This window comes from Anomaloglossus baeobatrachus, chromosome 2 (assembly GCF_048569485.1).
Source record: "Anomaloglossus baeobatrachus isolate aAnoBae1 chromosome 2, aAnoBae1.hap1, whole genome shotgun sequence".
Classification (NCBI taxonomy): Eukaryota; Metazoa; Chordata; class Amphibia; order Anura; family Aromobatidae; genus Anomaloglossus; species Anomaloglossus baeobatrachus.
Genome location: NC_134354.1, coordinates 795,939,824 through 795,955,556, shown reverse-complemented (window position 1 = coordinate 795,955,556; position 15,733 = coordinate 795,939,824). Strand labels below are relative to the sequence as shown.

Genomic DNA, 15,733 nt, shown 5'->3' with positions numbered 1-15,733 from the left:
GAAATGAGTGGGCCATTTACTGAAGAGCATGTTTGGGTTATAGGGTGTAGTGATGTCATGTTCCTTATCAACTGTCTCATATCTGGTGGCCCAAGGTAGGATGTTTTAGAATATGGTCAGTCCTGGGACTTGCTGAGGTCCGGTGTTAGATCCATCCATGGATAACATCTGCATGGAGCTTGCGTGATCTTACCATGTCGTTAGTTTACAGATGAGCAGTAATGACACCAATAACCCTGGACTCACAGATCCACTAGGAGATAACTGCGAATTTGGATATTAACGTTTTTATCTGTATTTAGGTGCAGGTTTGGATACAGTCATGTCATTGAAGTCTTATAAGAAAATATTTCCCACTTCATATATTGCTACACATTTCACAATTTTAATTGTAAAGATCTACAATAAAATTCTGAGACAACCCTGCCAAGAATGACCCCGTACTGGTCTCCTGAATTGTGGCACATTTACTGGATTATCCTCCAGTATGGGACTTATCTTATGGAAACCAGTTTAAGAGAAGCTTTTCTTAAGGTTCCCATACACATAAAAACAAACGAACCTGAGCATAAGGTGGTATATGTGTGATAGGAGCGCGTTCATGTCGCCATCTAGTGGCTGGTGTAGATAGTCTGTGGTCACAATGAGGATAAGGAGTTACGTTGAGGATCAGCCCCTGAGGGTGCAGCTGGTCTCTAGGAGTAGAGGGCAGACTCCATCTTAGATCAGTAGAGAGTAGTGTGGCGACAGGTGTGTAGAAGAGCGAGGCCGCAGCGAATGGGTGACTGTGGCTACTACAACCGTGACATTCAGTGGACAGACAGGGAGTGGAGGCCCGGGGAAGGATTCTAGAAGTGAGGACGTAAAGAGGACGACCTCCATCCCACTATAAGGTGCTCCGGCCCCGGACTCCACAGAGACTCGTCTGTTGTCATCTGTCTCCATTGATACGAGTCCTCAGGAGGACGTTCAGCATAGACCGGGGCAGATAGGGTGATAAAGTAATGGACGTTAGATGAGCTGAATAGTCAGTGTACTCCGGTCGACGACCGTATCATCAGTGAGTGAGTCCCTGTGGGTGGGACGCCGATCTCGAGCCGATGGGGACTGAAGAACTCTGACGTGTGAGCGTCCGAAGCTAAGCAGTGTAGCCACGTACGGACCGGTGACATCCATGATGACAAAGTGTACGGAGAAGCCCAAGGGAAAAGTGTACCCTAACGTGACGTGTACCCTAAAGTGAAATGTACCCTGAAATGAAGTGTACCCTAAAGTGAAATGTACCCTAAAATGAAGTGTACCTTAAAGTGAAGTGTACCCTGAAATGAAGTGTACCCTAAAGTGAAATGTACCCTGAAATGAAGTGTATCCTAAAGTGAAATGTACCCTTAAATGAAGTGTACCTTAAAGTGAAGTGTACCCTGAAATGAAGTATACCTTAAAGTGAAGTGTATCCTAAAGTGACGTGTACCCTAAAGTGAAGTTTACCCTGAAATGAAGTTTACCCTGAAATGAAGTGTACCCTAAAGTGAAATGTACCCTGAAATGAAGTGTACCCTAAAGTGAAGTGTACCCTGAAATGAAGTGTACCTTACAGTAAAGTGTACCCTAAAGTGAAGTGTACCCTAAAGTGAAGTGTACCCTGAAATGAAGTGTACCTTACAGTAAAGTGTACCCTAAAGTGAAGTGTACATTAAAGTGAAGTGTACCCTGAAATGAAGTGTACCCTAAACTGAAGTGTACCCTGAAATTAAGTGTACCTTAAAGTGAAGTATACCCTGAAATGAAGTGTACCATAAAGTAAAGTGTACCTTGAAATGAAGTGTACCCTAAAGTGAAGCATACCCTGAAATGAAGTGTACCTTAAAGTGAAGTGTACCCTGAAATGAAGTGTACCCTAACGAACGCGTTCGAGTCTTGTGCCCGCAGTATCAATGTGCGTAACATTAAGTAAAACACTGTTGTTGGAGGAGATCTCCGCGTGTGTCAGTGATGCCCTGGGGGACGGGTCCTGGTTTGTTGGAGGAGATCTCCGCGTGTGTCAGTGATGCCCTGGGGGACGGGTCCTGGTTTGTTGGAGGAGATCTCCGCATCTGTCGGTGATGCTCCTGGGGACGGGTCCTGGTTTGTTGGAGGAGATCTCCGCGTCTGTTGGTGATGCTCCTGGGGGACGGGTCCTGGTTTGTTGGAGGAGATCTCCCCGTCTGTCGGTGATGCTCCTGGGGACGGGTCCTGGTTTGTTGGAGGAGATCTCCGCATCTGTCGGTGATGACCCGGGGGACGGGTCCTGGTTTGTTGCAGGAGATCTCCGCGTCTGTCGGTGATGCTCCTGGGGACGGGTCCTGGTTTGTTGGAGGAGATCTCCGCGTCTGTCGGTGATGCTCCTGGGGACGGGTCCTGGTTTGTTGGAGGAGATCTCCGCGTCTGTCGGTGATGCTCCTGGGGACGGGTCCTGGTTTGTTGGAGGAGATCTCCGCGTCTGTCAGTGATGCCCCGGGGACGGGTCCTGGTTTGTTGGAGGAGATCTCCGCGTCTGTCGGTGATGCTTTTGGGGACGGGTCCTGGTTTATTGGACGGCCTGAAGCAAGGTATGACTTGCATAGTTACATAGTTACGTAGGGTGAATAAAGCCCCCGGTCCATCCAGCTCACCTTCTTTCATCAATTATACATTTCATCACTGAATCATCTGTAACCCGCAATGTTGTATGTACTGAGGAAATCATGGGCATTGGGGGTCCGTGCCCCTCACACTTAGTCACATGACCCATTTTCAATATTGAATAGAGGTATGAATCATACCCGACTCCCCATAGAGCGCCCATAGTGCGGATCACACGGATCACGTCTTATCCTTATATACATCACTTTATCCTACTCTCCAGCTTCATCATCAGTTCTGACAAACGTCAATTTGCTAAAGGGTATTTGACCCCACACAATCATCACAGCATTGGTTATATGCAAAGTGTGCACCCGAGATGGGGAAGTCAGCAAACACAACTTAACCCTTACGGTTGTACCATACTTATCCTTTAATATCTCATCTCTGGATACCTTTTCTCTCATCCGCCTCTGGTGGTTGTCACATTTGCTCAGACAGACTTTCTCTAAGGCCGGGGCCAAACGAGATTTTGTGCGAGTGCTCGCATGACATTCGGCTCACGCTCCCAGCACAGCGGGAGCCAAGTGTCATGCGACTGTGGTCCGATCATGCGATCAGACCACAGCTGTGGAGGGGAGGAGCAGCGCTGCGGAGGGGAGGGCCAGTGCTGCGGAGGGGAGGGCCAGTGCTGTTGTGGGGAGGGCCAGCGCTGCAGAGGCGAGGGCCGTCGCTGCAGAAGAGAGGGCTGGCGCTGCAGAGGAAAAGGTCGGCGCTGCGGAGGGGAAGGTCAGCGCTGCGGAGAGGAGGGACGATGCTGGGGAGAGGAGGGCCGATGCTGCGGTAGGGAGGGCCAGCGCTGCAGAGGGGAAGGACGGTGCTGCGGACAGAAGGGCTGATGCTGCGGTGGGAAGGGCCAGCGCTGCAGAGGGGAGGGCCGGCGCTGCGGTAGGGAGGGCCTGTGCTGTGGTGGGGAGGGCAGGCGCTGCGGAGGGGAGGGCTGGTGCTGCAGAGGGGAGGGCAGGCGCTGCGGAGGGGAGGGCCGGTGCTGCGGAGGGGAGTGCCAGTGCTGTGGTGGGGAGGGCCGGCGCTGCGGAAGGGAAGGCCGGCGCTGTGAAGGGGAGGGAAGGATTTATCTCCCCATCTCCACCATTGCCGGCTGATGCGAGAATTGCATTGTACTCCGCTGTAATGTGAGTGTAATGTGATTTTTCTCTCGCCCCCATAGACTTGAATGGGTGCATTGCACCCGCAGCAGGCTGCCATTGTTTTCTCTGTCAAATAAAGGCTGAGAAAGAAATCGTTCATGGGAGCGGCCCCATAGAGTAATATTGGTCCGAGTTGTATACGATTTTTTTATCGCATTCCACTCTCTCCATATTACTCGCCGTGTGTCCTAGCCCTTACTCTCAGGTACGTGCTGTTTTTTCATGCCTTAAACTGACTGTGCTATTTTGTATCTCTGCCGACCCTTAATTCATGGAAGATTTACTTATATATTTCTATTCATTCTACCATTGTAATGCAAGTTTATGTGTACAGATCCTCATCCCACACATATGTGACTCCCAATCACCAACACGGGGCTGTCATCACACGTCTGCACCAACTGTGCTTGTAGAACAATTTCTTCATTACATTTTCTCATTAAGTTTTTATCGTCCTGTTTTTATATTAATTTCTTATGAGTTTTTGAGTATTTATTTGTTTTTTTTTTTTATCCAATTTTATCTGTACTTTATAGATCACTTGTCCTTGAGAAAGAACCACCAGGGGGTCGTAATGTTGGCCATAATATATCACATGCCTGTAGTCCACTTTTATTAAATAATCCACTGTACATATAGGTATATATATATACACAGTACAGACCAAAAGTTTGGACACACCTTCTCATTCATAGGCATCAAACCTATGAATTAACACACGTGGAATGAAATACTTAAAAAAGTGTGAAACAACTGAAAATATGTCTTATATTCTAGGTTCTTCACAGTAGCCCCCTTTTGCTGTGATTACTGCTTTGCACACTCTTGGTGTTCTCTTGATGAGCTTCAAGAGGTAGTCACCGGAAATGGTCTTCCAACAATCTTGAAGGAGTTCCCAGAGATGCTTAGCACTTGTTGGCCCTTTTGCCTTCACTCTGTGATCCAGCTCACCCCAAACCATCTCGATTGGGTTCAGGTCTGGTGGCTGTGGAGGCCAGGTCATGTGGCGTAGCACCCATCACTCTCCTTCTTAGACAAATAGCCCTTACACAGCCTGGAGGTGTGTTTGGGGTCATTGTACTGTTGAAAAATAAATGATGGTCCAACTAAATGCAAACCGGATGGAATAGCACGCCGCTGCAAGATGCTGTGGTGGCCATGCTGGTTCTGTATGCCTTCAATTTAGAATAAATCCCCAACAGTGTCACCAGCAAAGCACCCCCCACACCATCACACCCCCTCCTCCATGCTTCACGGTGGAAACCAGCCATGTAGAGTCCATCCGTTCACCTTTTCTCTGTTCTAGAGATGAGGTGTGTCCAAACGTTTGGTCTGTACTGTATATATATTGTGTTTGCTGATATAACAAAAGTGCATATCTGTATGTGTAATTTTGGTTAAGTATTGTATCATGCAAGAACAGAACTTCCTAAGATGGACAAAACCGGCTGCAGCTAAACATATAAGTACGTAATCACGTGACACTTAGGGGGGCCGCACTTACTGGAGGGCTTCAAGGACACGACACACGCTGTGTGAGGCTGCAGCATGAGACGCTATGGCCTAAACCATTCAGGATTGAAGCAAAGATGAAGGAATGAAGGAGCGAACCTCGGCTGATTTAGTAGAGAAATGAACTATTATCTGCTGGAATCTCCATAGAAACCGTTCCGTAAGATGAAGGGAAATGCTTTTGTCTTCACTTTTGCATCTTTCTTGCACAATGAACTCTTGTTTTTTTCTGTCATTTTTATTCTATATAAATACATTTTTTCATTTATAAACCTTTCTTGCGCCTCATCGCGTTCTAAAGTGGGCTTTACTCGCTGCGATATCGGTGCCAAGATCGCAAGCGATCGTACCCGCCCCCGTCGGTTGTGTGACCTGGGCAAATTTCTGTCCATGCCGCACAACCTCACTTACCCCCGTCACACGGCTTACCTGCCCCGCGACGTCGCTCTGGCCAGCGATCCGCCTCCTTTCTAAGGGGGGCGGTTTGTCCGGCGTCACAGCGACGTCACATGGTAGGCGTCCAATAGAAGCGGAGGGGGCGGAGATGAGCGGCTGGAACATCCCGCCCACCTCCTCCTTCCTCATTGCCGGTGGAGGCAGGTAAGGAGATGTTCCTCGCTCCTGCGGTGTCACACGTAGCGATGTGCGCTGCCGCAGGAACAACCAACAACATCGCTAATAAACAGAAAATGATTTTTTGTTTCAGGACGACCTCTCCGCGGCAAACGATTTTGACCGCTTTTGTGATTGTTTAAGGTCGCTCATAACTGTCATACGCTGCGAGTTCGTTAATGACGGCGGATGTGCGTCACAAACACCGTGACCCCGACGATAATTCATTAACAAAATCATAGTGTGTAAAGCCCCCTTTATTTAAAAAAAATATGTAAGTCATATATTTTTTAACACCAGTACTCAAAATGTATTCTGCCAGTATCTTTGGGCTCAGCGGGGTTTCCCTTTAGCTGAAGCCAAGAATGATATTATAAAGCCGGTGAATGGCGACATATAACAAGTAATAGAAGACATTGGCAGACTTATCATTGCTGCATTGTTTTCATTCAACACGATGGGACTAGAGATAAATCTAAAACATATTGTGTCATCTTTAACAATAAAAGACATTGTGTGAACATCTGGCATTAGTGGTTGGGATACTAACACCCTCATTAGTGACTCCTTTCCACTAACACCCTCATTAGTGACTCCTTTCCACTAGCACCCTCATTAGTGGCTCCTTTCCACTAACACCCTCATTGGTGGCTCCATTCCACTAACACCCTCATTGGTGGCTCCTTTCCACTAGCACCCTCATTAGTGACTCCTTTCCACTAACACCCTCATTGGTGGCTCCATTCCACTAACACCCTCATTAGTGACTCCTTTCCACTAGCACCCTCATTAGTGACTCCTTTCCACTAGCACCCTCATTAGTGACTCCTTTCCACTAGCACCCTCATTAGTGACTCCTTTCCACTAGCACCCTCATTAGTGACTCCTTTCCACTAGCACCCTCATTAGTGGCTCCTTTCCACTAGCACCCTCATTAGTGGCTCCTTTCCACTAGCACCCTCATTGGTGGCTCCTTTCCACTAGCACCCTCATTAGTGACTCATTTCCACTAACACACTCATTAGTGCCTCCTTTCCACTAACACCCTCATTAGTGACTCCTTTCCACTAGCACCCTCATTGGTGGCTCCTTTCCACTAGCACCCTCATTGGTGGCTCCTTTCCACTAGCACCCTCATTGGTGGCTCCTTTCCACTAACACCCTCATTAGTGGCTCCTTTCCATTAGCACCCTCATTAGTGACTCCTTTCCACTAGCAACCTCATTAGTGACTCCTTTCCACTAGCACCCTCATTGGTGGCTCCTTTCCATTAGCAACCTCATTAGTGACTCCTTTCCACTAGGACCCTCATTAGTGGCTCCTTTCCATTAGCACCCTCAATAGTGACTCCTTTCCACTAACACCCTCATTAGTGACTCCTTTCCACTAGCACCCTCATTAGTGACTCCTTTCCACTAACATCCTCATTAGTGGCTCCTTTCCATTATCACCCTCATTAGTGGCTCCTTTCTATTAGCACCCTCATTAGTGGCTACTTTCCATTAGCACCCTCATTAGTGACTCCTTTCCACTAGCACCCTCATTAGTGACTCCTTTCCACTAGCACCCTCATTGGTGGCTCCTTTCCACTAGCACCCTCATTGGTGGCTCCTTTCCACTAACACCCTCATTAGTGGCTCCTTTCCATTAGCACCCTCATTAGTGACTCCTTTCCACTAGCACCCTCATTGGTGGCTCCTTTCCATTAGCACCCTCATTAGTGACTCCTTTCCACTAGGACCCTCATTAGTGGCTCCTTTCCATTAGCACCCTCAATAGTGACTCCTTTCCACTAACACCCTCATTAGTGACTCCTTTCCACTAGCACCCTCATTAGTGACTCCTTTCCACTAACACCCTCATTAGTGGCTCCTTTCCATTATCACCCTCATTAGTGGCTCCTTTCCACTAACACCCTCATTAGTGGCTCCTTTCCACTAGCACCCTCATTAGTGGCTCCTTTCCACTAGCACCCTCATTAGTGACTCCTTTCCACTAGCACCCTCATTGGTGACTCCTTTTCACTAGCACTCTCATTGGTGGCTCCTTTCCACTAGCACCCTCATTGGTGGCTCCTTTCCACTAGCACCCTCATTGGTGGCTCCTTTCCACTAGCACCCTCATTGGTGGCTCCTTTCCACTAGCACCCTCATTAGTGGCTCCTTTCCACTAGCACCCTCATTAGTGACTCCTTTCCATTAGCACCCTCATTGGTGGCTCCTTTCCACTAGCACCCTCATTTGTGGCTCCTTTCCACTAGCACCCTCATTGGTGGCTCCTTTCCACTAGCACCCTCATTAGTGACTCCTTTCCATTAGCACCCTCATTAGTGACTCCTTTCCACTAGCACCCTCATTGGTGGCTCCTTTCCACTAGCACCCTCATTGGTGGCTCCTTTCCACTAGCACCCTCATTGGTGGCTCCTTTCCACTAACACCCTCATTAGTGGCTCCTTTCCATTAGCACCCTCATTAGTGACTCCTTTCCACTAGCAACCTCATTAGTGACTCCTTTCCACTAGCACCCTCATTGGTGGCTCCTTTCCATTAGCACCCTCATTAGTGACTCCTTTCCACTAGGACCCTCATTAGTGGCTCCTTTCCATTAGCACCCTCAATAGTGACTCCTTTCCACTAACACCCTCATTAGTGACTCCTTTCCACTAGCACCCTCATTAGTGACTCCTTTCCACTAACACCCTCATTAGTGGCTCCTTTCCATTATCACCCTCATTAGTGGCTCCTTTCTATTAGCACCCTCATTAGTGGCTCCTTTCCATTATCACCCTCATTGGTGGCTCCTTTCCATTAGCACCCTCATTAGTGACTCCTTTCCACTAGCACCCTCATTAGTGACTCCTTTCCACTAGCACCCTCATTGGTGGCTCCTTTCCACTAGCACCCTCATTGGTGGCTCCTTTCCACTAACACCCTCATTAGTGGCTCCTTTCCATTAGCACCCTCATTAGTGACTCCTTTCCACTAGCACCCTCATTAGTGACTCCTTTCCACTAGCACCCTCATTGGTGGCTCCTTTCCATTAGCACCCTCATTAGTGACTCCTTTCCACTAGGACCCTCATTAGTGGCTCCTTTCCATTAGCACCCTCAATAGTGACTCCTTTCCACTAACACCCTCATTAGTGACTCCTTTCCACTAGCACCCTCATTAGTGACTCCTTTCCACTAACACCCTCATTAGTGGCTCCTTTCCATTATCACCCTCATTAGTGGCTCCTTTCCACTAACACCCTCATTAGTGGCTCCTTTCCACTAGCACCCTCATTAGTGGCTCCTTTCCACTAGCACCCTCATTAGTGACTCCTTTCCACTAGCACCCTCATTGGTGACTCCTTTTCACTAGCACTCTCATTGGTGGCTCCTTTCCACTAGCACCCTCATTGGTGGCTCCTTTCCACTAGCACCCTCATTGGTGGCTCCTTTCCACTAGCACCCTCATTAGTGGCTCCTTTCCATTAGCACCCTCATTAGTGGCTCCTTTCCATTAGCACCCTCATTAGTGGCTCCTTTCCATTAGCACCCTCATTAGTGACTCCTTTCCATTAGCACCCTCATTGGTGGCTCCTTTCCACTAGCACCCTCATTGGTGGCTCCTTTCCACTATCACCCTCATTAGTGGCTCCTTTCCACTAGCACCCTCATTAGTGACTCCTTTCCACTAGCACCCTCTTTGGTGGCTCCTTTCCACTATCACCCTCATTGGTGGCTCCTTTCCACTAGCACCCTCATTGGTGGCTCCTTTCCACTATCACCCTCATTAGTGGCTCCTTTCCATTAGCACCCTCATTAGTGGCTCCTTTCCACTAGAACCCTCATTAGTGACTCCTTTCCACTAGCACCCTCATTAGTGACTCCTTTCCACTAGCATTCTCATTAGTGACTCCTTTCCACTAGCACCCTCATTAGTGACTGCTTTCCATTAGCACCCTCATTAGTGGCTCCTTTCCATTAGCACCCTCATAGGGGGCTCCTTTCCACTAGCACCCTCATTAGTGGTTCCTTTCCACTAGCACCCTCATTAGTGGCTCCTTTCCACTAGCACCCTCATTAGTGGCTCCTTTCCACTAGCACTCTCATTAGTGGCTCCTTTCCACTAGCACCCACATTAGTGGCTCCTTTCCACTAGCACTCTCATTAGTGGCTCCTTTCCATTAGCACCCTCATTAGTGGCTCCTTTCCACTAGCACCCTCATTAGTGGCTCCTTTCCACTAGCACCCTCATTAGTGGCTCCTTTCCACTAGCACTCTCATTAGTGGCTCCTTTCCACTAGCACTCTCATTAGTGGCTCCTTTCCACTAGCACCCTCATTAGTGGCTCCTTTCCACTAGCACCCTCATTAGTGGCTCCTTTCCACTAGGACCCTCATTGGTGACTCCTTTCCACTAGCACCCTCATAGGTGGCTCCCATACACTAGCACCCTCAATTTTTGGCTCCCTTGCACTAGAACCCTCATTGGTGGCTCCTTTCCTCAAATCTATCTGTTTCTTGGCAAAATTAGAAACATGATCTGATGTTTACCATTTCTGTCCAGGGCCTGCTAATTTTGTGGCTCAGCCCCTTACTAATGAACACAAGTCAAGTTCTATGGCCAAGAGTGTAAATTATTTATGGAGAATCAGATGTTCTTTGGGTGAAGTTTATCAGTTTAACAGCAAATGACGGACATCAGACAGTCAACACCTGAAATGGTCTTGAACATTTATGAAGTTATGAGTTTTTAGTCCAAGAGTCGGACACAATGTCTTCTTCAATTAATTAACTTTCATCCACACGCAATCTTTCTTTGAAATAACATTGACAGAAACATTGTTGGTTCCTGTCAATCTCTGATACATACTCAACAGAACATGGCCACCACCCGCTGTCTGATCTCTTTCATCTTCAGCCCGTAAATGATTGGGTTCATCATTGGAGGGACAATGACATAGAGATTGGCCAAAAGGATGTGGAGCCTGGAGGAGATGTATTTATGACCAAATCTATGGATTATGAAGGAGAAGAAGGCCGGTATATAGAAGAGGATGATGACACAGACATGAGACACGCATGTATTGAAGGCCTTGAGACGAGCTTCCGAGGTGCGGAGTCGGAGAACAGCCCTGATAATGACAACATATGAAACGACAATGAGGATCATGTCTAAACCACTGACACAAGCCACTATGATGAGCCCATACACCACATTGACCAGTATATCAGCTGTGGCCAGCCGGGCCATGGACATGTGTTCACAGTACGTGTGCTCTATCACATTGCTGCCCTCATACGGTAATCTATTAAGCAAAAAAACAACTGGAGTGATGGTAAAAACACCTCTGAGAATGGCAAAAATGACAATCTTTCTTATGAATGGTCCAGTGATGGTGGATGTGTATGTTAGAGGCTGGCAAATGGCATAGTATCGATCATAAGCCATGGTCACCAAGATGGTGGACTCTGCCGCAAAGTTGAAATGAATAAAGAAAGTTTGGATGAGGCAACCATTGAAAGAGATTGTGTGAGAGTTAAACCAGAAGATGCAGAGAGTCTTGGGTACGGTGGTGGAGCTCAGGAGGACATCACAGGTGGCCAGCATCACCAGGAACAGGTACATCGGCTGATGGAGAGTCTTGTTTCTTGCAATGACCAAAACCAAGAGGAAATTTCCAATGAGGTCCATGGCGTACATGATACAGAATGGGATGGAGAGGAGGAGATGTGATTCCTCCAGACCGGGGATTCCCATCAGGAGGAAGTAGTCCAGGTGGAAAGTGCTTGAGTTCAACATTTCCTCATGAAATTTTATACTTCTGGTGTCCTGTAAATAAAGACGGAAAAAGATGGACTTAATGGGACACAATAACATTTAGGTACAATGAGGCAGGATGAGGACAAAGTCACTAACGCTCTGATGGACGGGTTTGAGTTTGGTGAATGCCAGGAGAACGTTTCCTGCCTGACTGCATAGTGGAGGAGGGATAAGGTTATGGGCTTGTTTTTAAAGGGTCCACCTCAGCCCCTTAGTACCAGTGAAGGGGAATCTTAATGCTTCAGCAAAAGACACTGTGAACAATTTTAGCTTCCAGCCTTGTGCAACAGTTTGGGGAAGGACTTTTTTTATTCCCCGAGATTATGCTCAGTGCACAAGGTCCATACAGACCTGGAGGGTGGAAAACATGACAGCCGCACAAAGCACGGACCACAGCCTCATCCAGCACCTGAACAACGAGGGCAAGGCAAAAATTATCCCAGGCCCCTCAGACAACATTATTGTCTTATCTCCAAAACCTTGTAAAAACCCTTCAAAGAAGAGCGAGAGCTGATATAGCTGGAGCTGGAGGACAGAAAAGCCCCCGGAGGTGGATGTGGGGGCACATACTTTTTTCAAAATTAATGTCTATGGCTGTAGATGGAGGACAGAAAAAAACTCAGAGGTGGATGTCGGGGGGGGGTGGGGGTGGGGAGGCACTCATTTTTCTACAATGTGAATGGATGTAGATGGAGGGCAGAAAAGTCCTCAGAGGTGAATGTTGGGGGGGGAGGGGGCACATACTTTTGTCTAACGGATGAGGAGGTATAATGTTGTGATGCCCTGGCCTATCAGGTCATCCCAGGGTATTGTGCAATCTGCCCTTCTGTGCAATATCCACCTCTTCCTTGGTTAAGGGTCCCTAACCAAAGGTGTTGCCAAAACCAGCTAATCTAAATCCTAGGAACACTCTGCACCACAGCCACCAGACACACCAGTGGACGGCCTGAGTGGAATAGGGTCACCCACGTGGGAGGTTGGTTAAGGGAAGGTCAGGAGTGTCAGGAGTCAGTCTGGGAAGAGGAGAGTATTGTGTTGGAGGTAAAAAAGAGAGGAGGTCAGGAACTGGGCTCTTTGGAAGTACTAGGTAGCAGACATTGGTCTGGGCCTGGTAGGAGCTGGACCCCGGTCGCAGGGGATCATAACAAGGGGCATAGTATTGTCGTGGAGGACAGCCGACGGCCTTGTACCCTCACCAAGCTGGGACCAAGGCACGACGGGGTACGTGGACCCTAGGTCAGAGAGTAGCTTCAGGCAACCTGACAATTCACCCGACGAGAATGGAGCCTGCAAGATCCGCTCTCCACCAGCCATACTGGGGAGCGGGACCCGATTAGTTTCAGGCTATAGGGACCAACCAGAAGAAAACAAAGTGCCAAGGGAAAGGTCGCAGATCAACAGGCAACACCAGCAGGAATGGGACCCAAACGTGCTCTCACTCAGCGTCAGTGGTGTCCAGAACTTTGGTTTACTAAAGTTGTCGATGTCAGCGTTATTGGACTGAGTGAGTACGCAAGTGACCCTTACCTCCCCAATGGCACATCCCTGTCCCCATCACTGAGTCCCGGGGCATTCCCCCTACCCGTGGAGAGGTTAAACACCAGGCTGCCCACTCCATCGCCACCGGGTACTCCCAGCTGCAGCGGTGGTACTCCACCTTACCACACACCACGGGTGACGTCACGAACTCTCAAATACACCATCCCCTGTAAATATCCCCTTGATTGGAGTGGCCACACGACTCCCCAGGTCCGGACGCCCCACGAGCCACAGCGGATCTGGATCCGAGCAGCCTGGCTGCTGACGCGGGGGCAGCACACCTTCAAATTACCTGGCGTAACGAACAAGATCCGAGCAGGACCCCCTTACCTGGGTGACGTGCGCTTTGTGGGCCGAAATCCGCGAGTCAAGATCCCGTTCCCGCCAATTCTGCCATCATCCGCCATCTTTTCATACCAAAAACACCATCTTCCCCGCGAAAGTGCGCAAAGCAAAAGCCCCTCCCTTCGTCCTGCGTGTGAAGCCGGAACCGGAAGTTCCCAGAGGGCCACAGCATCGAGAGGAGGGCTGAGTGAAAACCGAGGGGGCGTGCTGGAATGTAACTACAGCGGCGGAGAAGCAGGGACTCCAGGACTCTGCCATAACGTTCCTGGACAGCCGCAGAGGCAAGATGGCGGAGCGGAGCTGGTCACCGGAACGTGCTGTTCCCGGGACCGCGACCTGGATCGAGGAGGAGACAGCAGCTGTGCAGGAGAATGCGGACACAGTTCCTGTTCATCTTGGATCACTGGAGGGAAGAGATGAGGAGCCTGGCGATGGCGGTGCCAGCCCGTGAGATAGAGATCCCACGTGAAGAGAGGGTAAGCGGTTACCCAGTCCCTATTGATTACCCCAATCCGGCCAATGCAGCTGTGGGATCCAGACCGCTCCAATTCCCGGTGAGCACACCACCGCCACCAACCCCATCCTCGGCAGACACCGTGCTGCCCACTTCTACTCCGGCAGTGGAACCTTTGTTGCCTTTGAGTGAAGCCCCAGCTGCGGAAACCCCGGTTCTGTCCCTTGACCCGGTCACGTCAGCGGTCACCTCGACATCGGCTAGACCAGACCCGGCCGCATCACCGGGCCCGTCCTCAGAGGCAGAGCACCCGGACCCTGCAACCCCGGCTGCTGAGCAGCCAGTCATTCTGTTACCCAAAGCGGAAGTGGAGCCTGAAGAGCTGCCAGTTCCAACGCCGCGTGGCATCCCAATGGCTGTAGGGGCCGCAAAAGCGCACCTGAAGCTAGAGCCAGCTAGGGAGCCAAGGCCTGACGCCGATGACCCCTACTGGGAACAACAACACCCAAGATTGAAAACAAAGATGATGGCTCCAGACCAAAGGCAGCAGGAAGCAGTTGCCCATGTACAGAGGGAGAAGGAACACCTGAGGAGGGCCACTTTCCGCATCAGGGGGCCATGGCGTAAGGGCCTTGTCAGGCGGTTCAACCCCAAAAAAGGGTGGGGTTTCCTATGGGAAGCGGATCTCTCCGAGGACATGTTCATTGCTCGAAGAGCTATAGAGCAACACCTCCCGAGAGAACACCCAGGCCGTAACCTGGAGCCAGGAGATGTAGTTGGTTACACTCGGCATTGGAGTGAGCAGGGCTTGAGAGAGGAGGTCAAGAGCTGGGCTCCTTGGAAGTACTAGGTAGCAGACGTTGGTCTGGACCTGGTAGGAGCTGGACCCCCGGTCGCAGAGGATCGTGACAAGGCACGGTATTGTCGTGGAGGACAGCCGGCGGCCTTGTACCATCACCGGGCTGGGACCAGTGCACGACGGGGTACGTGGACTCTAGATCAGGGAGGAGCTTCTGACAATTCACCCGACGAGAACGGAGTCTTCAAGATCCGCTCTCCACCCGCTCCAAAATCAGGGTACGAGGGGGATAGGACTTTCCACACATACGGTCCAGAAAATCCCAAGCGAGAACCCTGAGAGCAGGCTCCCACAGTTAGCCATACTGGGGAGTGGAACCCGATTAATTTCAAGCTTCAGGGACCAACCAGAAGAAAACAAAGTGCCAAGGGAAAGGCATGGATCAACAGGCAACATCAGCAGGAACGGGACCCAGACGTGCTCCCCTCAGCGGCAGCGGTGTCCAGAACTTTGGTTTTCTAAAGTTGTTGGTGTCAGAGTTATTGGACTGAGTGAGTAAGCAAGTGACCCTTATCTCCCCAGCGGCACGTCACTGTCACCATCACCGAGTCCCGGGGCTTTCCCCCTACCCGTGGAGGGGTTAAACACCTGGCTGCCCACTCCATCGCCACGGGGTACTCCTAGCTGCAGCGGTGGTACTCCACCTTGCCAAACACCACTGGTGGCATCACGAACTCTCTAATACACTGTCCCCTGTTAATATCCCCTTGATTGGAGTGGCGCATGACCCCCCGGGTCCGGACGCCCCTCGAGCCACCGCGGATCCGGATCCGAGCAGCCCGGCAACTGACGCG

General features: G+C 49.9%; 1 protein-coding gene across 1 annotated transcript; it reads right to left on the bottom strand.

Annotated features, from left to right (window-relative positions):
* Window positions 1-10,791: 10,791 nt before the first annotated feature.
* Window positions 10,792-11,721, bottom strand: LOC142290778 (olfactory receptor 52D1-like). The gene has a single exon (XM_075334778.1). The coding sequence runs from the start codon at window positions 11,719-11,721 to the stop codon at window positions 10,792-10,794; it is 930 nt and encodes a 309-aa protein (XP_075190893.1).
* Between the last annotated feature and the right edge of the window lie 4,012 nt (window positions 11,722-15,733).